Source organism: Oncorhynchus kisutch, linkage group LG13 (genome assembly GCF_002021735.2).
Source record: "Oncorhynchus kisutch isolate 150728-3 linkage group LG13, Okis_V2, whole genome shotgun sequence".
Classification (NCBI taxonomy): domain Eukaryota; kingdom Metazoa; phylum Chordata; class Actinopteri; order Salmoniformes; family Salmonidae; genus Oncorhynchus; species Oncorhynchus kisutch.
The window spans coordinates 22388877-22397142 of NC_034186.2; the positions used below are offsets into that span (position 1 = coordinate 22388877).

The 8266-nt window shown below is 42.5% G+C and overlaps 1 protein-coding gene across 1 annotated transcript in view; it reads left to right on the forward strand.

The window, feature by feature from the left end:
- Positions 1-5114, forward strand: part of LOC109903012 (transforming growth factor beta receptor type 3) — a 148020-nt gene extending 142906 nt beyond the window's left edge. The window contains exon 17 of the mRNA XM_031785775.1: positions 4106-5114. Within this exon, the coding sequence (XP_031641635.1) occupies positions 4106-4227 (122 nt within the window). The 3' untranslated portion in view covers positions 4228-5114. The remainder of the gene's footprint in view (positions 1-4105) is intronic.
- Positions 5115-8266: the final 3152 nt, after the last annotated feature.

The window sequence follows — 8266 nt, forward strand, 5'->3', positions numbered from 1 at the left end:
TCACAGGAAGAGAGACACAATCTGTCCATTAGATGCCATGTCAAGACTTTCCACACCAGCATCCCCAGGCTGGTGACCCCTGACCTTTGGGAGGAAGCGTGGAGGTCACTGACGTCTGGAGAGGACCTCTAACAGCACATACTGAAGAACAGAACAGGCCTGTCTGTGTTCTGCCTGGCTGCTATGCTGTTGAGTTGACCCCCTGTCATCGATCCTTCATGTGTCCTCAGAGAAAACCATGAAATCCTTCATAAACAAGATCAGGGTGTTCTAAGCGTGATCATTGCCCTAAGGTTTGGAGGACCACAGCACAGATAGCACCAAAGGCCTGTCTGTGTTCTGCCTGTTTTGCCACTGGCCGTCTTATCTGGTTACTACACTGTTGGCCCCCCTCTTCATCGATCTGATGTGCTTTCAGTGAAACACTGTGAAATCTTTCATTTACAGCATGAGGGGGTTCTAATAAAGTTGATCTAATCTAGGTAATGTAATTACTAAAATGTGTGTCACATAACTTAGAAGCAGTAGGGCGTCAAATTTCAACCTCACTGAAATGCGGAAATCTCTGAAAGTGCAGCAAACTCCACTAATGTGCATTTCAGTTAACCAGTCCAAATTCATCATTTTTACTTTTATCTTTATCCCTCTGTTTATACTGGCACCCCTTTAAAACGTCCTTTTATGAGTTTCCTAGAGAGACCCGCCATTATAAACACAATCCTTTATATTCCCCTATGGCCCAAAATATTGTTGAGGTCAAGAGTTGAACTTCTTTAGGGAAACAGGTGAAAAGAATGTAGTTATGAAAAGATTATGAGAGTTAAGCCCTTTTGGAAGTTGTGATAAAAAACACTGCAGGAATGTGGTTCTAATATTTATGTTATAGCTAGTGGTTCCTCTGTTGGAGCATAATAGCCCGAGAGGCCTAGGCTTGTGTCCCAAATAGCTCCCTATTCCCTATATCGTGCACTACTTTTGATGAGGGCTCCCGAGTGGTGCAGTGGTCTAAGGCACTGCATCTCAGTGCAAAAGGATTCACTGCAGTTCCTGGTTTGATACCAGGCTGCATCACTTCCGGCCATGATTGGGAGTCCCATAGTGCGGCGCCCAGCGTCGTCTGGGTTTGGCCGGTGTAGGCCATCATTGTAAATAAGAATTTGTCTTAACTGACTTGCCTAGTTAAATAAAGGTTCAAATTGGGCTCTGGTCAAAAGCAGTGCACTAAATAGGGAGTAGGGTATTATTTGGGATGCATCCCTATTCTATTCTGATGTAGTCTTGGAAACTATTGACTTGTAACACCAACATATCCCTACATGGAAACATAGGCAAGAATACCCCAAGAATGTATATTTTCTCAAAAACAACTTAAAATATCCACAGCTGCATAATTTTAAAACCAGTGAATGATGAAACATGTACCCTCACTTATTCCCTCAGGAGGCGAATGTTAGAGGTTTGTTCACATTAAAAGCCAAAACCATACTTACCCCACACTCATCTACACTCACTCACTCACAAAACAAGCCCATAAAGTTTGCTCCTTGGTCTGTGTGGTCTTGGCCAAATCCCAAAAAGAAACTCCTGAACTCCTGAACTGAAGCATCCACCTGATGGCTCAAAACTGAACCATTCAATTCAACAGACTAGACATTCTGATCAGGTACCAGTGTGCAATATGGTTTCCCTAGCTAGCTCATACTTTGATATTCCCCATTATTCAGTTAAGAAGTCAGTTAAGAACAAACTCTTATTTTCAATGACGGCCTAGGAACAGTGGGTTAAACTGCCTGTTCAGGGGCAGAACGACAGATTTATATCTTGTCAGCTCAGGGATTTGAACTTGCAACCTTTCGGTTATTAGTCCAATGCTCTAACCACTAGGCTACCCTGCCGCCCCTGGTATAGAAGGTCACAATTAAAACCGGTAGGGTACTCTGAAGTATTATTTATCATTACCTTGTGTTTGCAGCCACAGGGAAGTGATATATATTTAATACAAATACAATATATTTGAATGGAACTGGAAACAGATATCAGGAAGTTATTATTAAAGCTAAGTCTTCAGTCCGGTAATGTATCCTATGTATACAGGACGTGATAAATACTATCCCTAGTATCCCTCTATTTTACAATATGCCACATTAGGAATGTGGTCTGCGTCCAGAATGGCACACAATTCCCTATATAGTGCACTACTTTTGACCAGAGCTCTATGGGCCCTGGTGAAAAGTAATGCACTAAATATGGAATATGGTGCTATTTTGGGACACAGCTTTGGAGGAAGGATGCTGTTATGGAAGATTGGCTGTGATCTCTCTGCCTGCATTGTGATAGCTCACACCAGGGGTCAAAGGGGGTTGCCACTGGAGACAAGGAGTGGGAGTTACCTGGGAGCCGGAACAGGGTCAATACACTGTTGCTTCACTTCAATGACATGTGATGTCACCATTCGCAAAGTTTCTCATTCAGGCCAGATGGTTTACAACAACATTAAATTAAATTATATAGCCCATTTGTGTCTGGCCAGCCAGACCTAGCTATCTGGCAGGCCTGACCTACAGTACCTATCTGGCCGGCAGGCCTGACATACAGTACCTATCTGGCCGATTTTCCGGATCTATCATGAGATTTATAGATTTGTTTGGTCAAACTTGCTGACAGAATGGTGGAAAGCCAAGTATGCTTTTAGGGGCAAATTCTAACTTTATATTTACATCAACTTTTCACTTGGTCTCCCATAGATTTCAATGCATGACTAAATTCAATTTAGGATTTTGCCCCTTAGATTCCTACCAGGAGGTAAACTGACGTTGTTATTGAAGTTTTTTTAGAGATAGAGAATGGACACAAAGGAGAGGTAAAGTGAGCCGGGCCTTTTGTGTTTGACAACCCATGCAGTGTTCTGTGAGTATATGGACTGTGTTTAGCTTGAGGTCTTTGACAGCGCTGCTCTGGCAAACATTAGAGCAGAGAGAGAGACGAGGGGCCTGAAAGAGGGAACCAGAAGGGCTGTGGTCCCAGAGCCGCGCAACACACACACAAAAGTAAATGACACTAATGCACAAACACAGAACCACTCCAGAAACCAACAGAGATCAATATGGTAGGCACCGTCTGCGTCCCAAATGGCACCGTATTCCCTATATAGTGTACGACTTTTCACCAAAGCCTGTAGGGCACTGGTCAAAAGTAGTGCAGTATATAGGAAATATTGTGCCATTTGGGACACAATCACAGACCCCATTTTTCCAGTCTCTCTCTACGTATATTCCTCTATGGTCCTCACTCAGCTATGCAGGAGCTCAGGTTGCCAACAAACAACATATGGAGTGCATTTTGATACCAGAAGCACAGTGTGCCAGATATGTAAAACAAACACAGGGATTTTTTCAGATGCCTTCAGTTCTCTGTCAGACAAGCTTTCCAAACAAATTGAAGCATTTTTATTTGCCCCCTAACTTTCTGTCTCCAGCTCTGGAGCCCAGGAATCTACAAAATGGAATGCTCATTTAAACACAGAACAATAAACAAGTCAGTGGTTTGAGGTCCAAGCAAAAGGCCTCTGCCTTTAAAGCTATGCGAATTGCTTGCAGATAACAGAAAGTGAAGAGTTGGATTGAGAAACCTCAGTTCAGGTCTTTCCATTTGAGACACTGTGCTTGATCAGGTGTTTTGATTGGCTGACTCAAAGGAGTTGAGTCCTTGTGTGTTAAGCGACTGTTACATTCACTTAACAAATGGCAGTGAAGTGGTGGTCACCACATGGGACAAGCAGCAGCACTTGGAGAACTGACGATTGAGCCATTAGCCTCTAGATAATAAGGCCAAGGCTGTGGTGCAAAAGCGTATCTAAAATCATATTATTGTGTTGTATTTCATCAAACCTTATCTCTCTGTCTTTTTCATTCTCTCCCCTCCCTCGCTCTCTCCCCTCCCTCGCTCTCTCCCCCTCCCTCACTCACTTCTGTATTTTTTCTTCTCGCCCCCTCCTGTGTGTCTCTCCCCCTCTCTCTGTCTGTCTTTCTCTCTCCCTCCCCCTTTCTCCCCCACCCCTCTCCTTCTCTCTCACTTCCCTCCCTCTCCCCCTCACCTCCCTATCCAGGTGATACAGCTGGGCAACAGCAGCCCCTGAAGCCCCAACCCCCACCCTCAGAGAACAGCAGTGCGGCCCACAGTATTGGCAGCACACAAAGCACGCCTTGTTCAAGCAGCAGTACAGCATAGCCCAGAGGCCAGGCCAAGGCCATTGGACTGGAGCCCGACGGGGAGCACCCTACCCCCCTGCAGGGCTACAGGAAGGGCTACACGGGTCACAGGGAACTGGGTTTGTTGACACTTGTTTCCCCTCTGGATGAAAGGAATTATTTTGGGTTGATTTGTGAAAACAAAGAAGGATGATTTACTAAAGGAGAAAATAAGAATAAAAGGATTTTAAAAAAGGATTTTGTAAGATACTAAAAAACAATAAGACCCGTTAATGTCCCTGGTTAATTCAATTTATTTCAACACAAGTCATTAAGGCTGTGTGACAGAACTGCTGTACTACAAGGACTGGTCTGAGAGCGAAAGAGTACTAGGGTTGTTCCACCAATTCAGTGCCTTTTGAGAAGTGTAACCTGGTCCAAAAATAGTTGATTTCACCTAATTTTAACATTCTGTCATAAAGAGCACATGTTCAACATCATAAAACACACATTTTGTACCAGGGTTGACGATTTCATCTTAATCAGGCAAAAAATTCCCTTCCTTGACAGGGGGAATGGAAGCTTGTTGTCTGCAACAGGGAGTGACAATTGAATGCAAAATATTGAAATTGTCAAAGCATTTCTCGACTCTCTATCTATCGGTAACATGATTGAAGTGTTATGCTCGACCCACTTAGTTTTCCACCACAAAAGACCAAAAATATCCAAAAAGAGTAGAACCAGCTAACCTGCTTTTCACTATGATTTACTTAATGTTTCTTTTGAAAAAAATAGTTTAAAAGGAATAGTTTTACCACATTACTACGAGAGTTGAGTTCACGTAACAGGGTTGACCATAAAATGAGGGACAGACGTACTGTACCAGTCAAAAGTTTGGACACACCTACTCATTCAAGGGTTTTTCTTTATTTTTTACTATTTTCTACATTGTAGAATAATAGTGAATACATCAAAACTATGAAATAACACTCATGGAATCATGCAGTAATCAAAAAAGTGTTAAACAAATAAAAATGTATTTTATATTTGAGATTCTTCAAAGTAGCCATTTGTGGAATTTCTTTCCTTCTTAATGTGTTTGAGCCAATCAGATGTGTTGTGACAAGGTACAGAAGATAGCCCTATTTGGTAAAAAACCAAGTCCATATTATGGCAAGAACAGTTCAGAAAAGCAAAGAGAAACAGCAGTCTATCATTACTTTAAGACATAAAGGTCAGTCAATGCAGAAAATCTCAAGAACTTTGAAAGTTCCTTCAAGTGCAGTTGCAAAAACCATCCAGCGCTATGATGAAACTGGCTCTCATGAGGACCACCACAGGAAAGGAAGACCCAGAGTTACCTCTGCTGCAGAGGATTAGTTCATTAGAGTTACCAGCCTCAGAAATTGCAGCCTAAATAAATGCTTCACAGAGATCAAGTAACAGACATCTCAACATCAACTGTTCAGAGGAGACTGAGTGAATTAGGCCTTCATGGTCAAATTGCTACAAAGAAACCACTACTAAAGGATACCAATAATAATAAGAGACTTTCTTGGGCCAAGAAACTCAAGCAATGGACATTAGACTGGTGGAAATGGGGATGAGTCCCATTTTTTAAATTTTTGGTCCCAATCGCTGTGTCTATGTGAGACGCGGAGTAGGTGAACGGATGATCTCCACTTGTGTAGTTCCCACCGTGAAGCATGGAGGAGGAGGTGTGATGGTGTGAGGGTGCTTTACTGGTGACACTGTCAGTGATTTATTTAGAATTGAAGGCACACTTAACCAGCATGGCTACCACAGCATTCTGCAGCGATACTCCATTTAATCTGGTTTACGCTTAGTGGGACTATCATTTGTTTTTCAACAGGACACTGACCCAACACACCTCCAGGCTGCGTGAGGGCTAATTGACCAAGAAAGAGATTGATGGAGTGCTGCATGAGATGACCTGGCCTCTACAATCATACGACCTCAACCCAATTGAGATGGTTTGGGATGAGTTGGACCAAAGTGTTTAACACTTTTTTGGTTACCACATGATTCCATATGTGTTATTTCTCAGTTTTGATGTCTTCACTATTTTTCTACAATGTAGAAAATTGTAAAGATAAAGAAAAACCATTGAATGAGTAGGTGTGTCCAAACTTTTGACTGGTACTGTATATGAATCCTTAATCACCTGAAATATATAATAATCTTTAGAAATGAGTTTATCAAAGCAATAAAATAACTAGGGCTTTACAATGATGGTGAAAACTTAGAGAAATGTTGGGGTTAAGTGGGTTAAAATCTTCTTAGAAGTAACACAGAGTTAACGGAGGGACATGTCAAAATGCTAATCTTTATTTATTTTATTCAAACAAAAAAGCTGATTTATTGAATTCTGCATGTGGTCTATATTAAAGGGCAGTTCATTAAATATAACAGGCTTTTAAAATTCTATATTGGTGTACAATTTCTACTTAACATATCAAAGGGACGCAAATGGCACTCATTTTGTGGAACGACCCTCTAATACCCAGAACGGCAACAAGGCCTCACATCTATAGAGCACTAGAACTCTAGCTACGGGCAAAAAATAACTGTTAGTGAAATACCAGCCTTTTTATTTATTTTTATATAAATGCTGCTTTTTTTCGGCAACCACATCAGATAATTTTCTTTGGACCTTAAATGGCCTAGTTTAGGCTGTAAACAAGCTAGTGTACACCAATAGCAATGGAGACAGTAAAGCTGCCTGTCTGCAAACAACATCTGTGAGTGTTAGCAGGACTAGTGAAATGAACAACATGACTGTCAACAGAACTGCCTGTTACCTCCTATCCACATTATATGTACACTGAACAAAAATATGAACGCAACATGCAACAATTTCAAAGATTTTACTGAGTTACAGTTCATTTAAGGAAATCAGTCGATTGAAATAAATGCATTAGGCAGTAGTAGTCTATGGATTTCACATGACTGGGAAAACAGGTACCTTAAAAAAATATATCACAAAACCAGTCAGTATCTGGTGAGACCACCATTTGCAGTGCGACGCATCTCCTCGCACAGAGTTTATCAGGCTGTTGATTGTGGCCTGTGAAATGTTGTCCCACTCCTGTGCTGTGCGAAGTTGCTGGATATGGGCAGGAACTGAAACACGCGGTCGTACACGTTGATCCAGAGCATCCCAAACATGTTCAGTGGGTGACATGTCTGGTGAATATGCATGGAAGAACTGGGACATTTTCAGCTTCCAGTATTTTTGTACAGATCCTTGCGACATGGGGCCGTGCATCATCATGCTGCAACATGAGGTGATGGGGACAGATAGATCGCACGACAGTGGGCCTCAGGATCTCATCACGCAATCTCTGTGCATTCAAATTGCCATCGATAAAATGCAATTGTGTTTGTTGTCCATAACTTATGCCTGCCCATACCATAACCCCACCGCCACCATGGAGCACTCTGTTCACAGCGTTGACGTCAGCAAGCCATCTGCTCGGTACAATTGAAACCGGGAATAATCCGTGAAGAGCACATGCCTCCAGCATGCCAGTGGCCATTGAAGGTGAGCATTTGCCCACTGATGTCAGTTACGACACTAAAGTGCAGTCAGGTCAAGACCCTGGTGAGGATGATGAGCACGCAAATGAGCTTACCTCAGACAGCTTCTGACAGTTTGTGCCAAAATTCTTTGGTTGTGCAAATCCAGTTTCATCAGCTGTCCGAGTGGCTGGTCTCAGACAATCCCGCAGGTGAAGAAGTCTGATGTGGAGGTCATGGGTTGGCGTGGTTACATGTGGTCTGAGGCCGGTTGGGCTTATTGCCAAATTCTCTAACGAGGTGGCTTATGGTAGAGAAATTAACATTAAATGATCTGGCAACGGCTCTGGTGGACATTCATGCAGTGAGCATGCCAATTGCACGCTCCCTTAAAACTTGACACATCTCTGGCATTGTGTTGTGTGATAAAACTGCCCATTTTAGAGTGGCCTTTTATTGCCCCCAGCACAAGGTGCACCTATGTAATGATCATGCTGTTTAATCAGCTTCTTGATATACCACACCTGTCAGGTGGATGG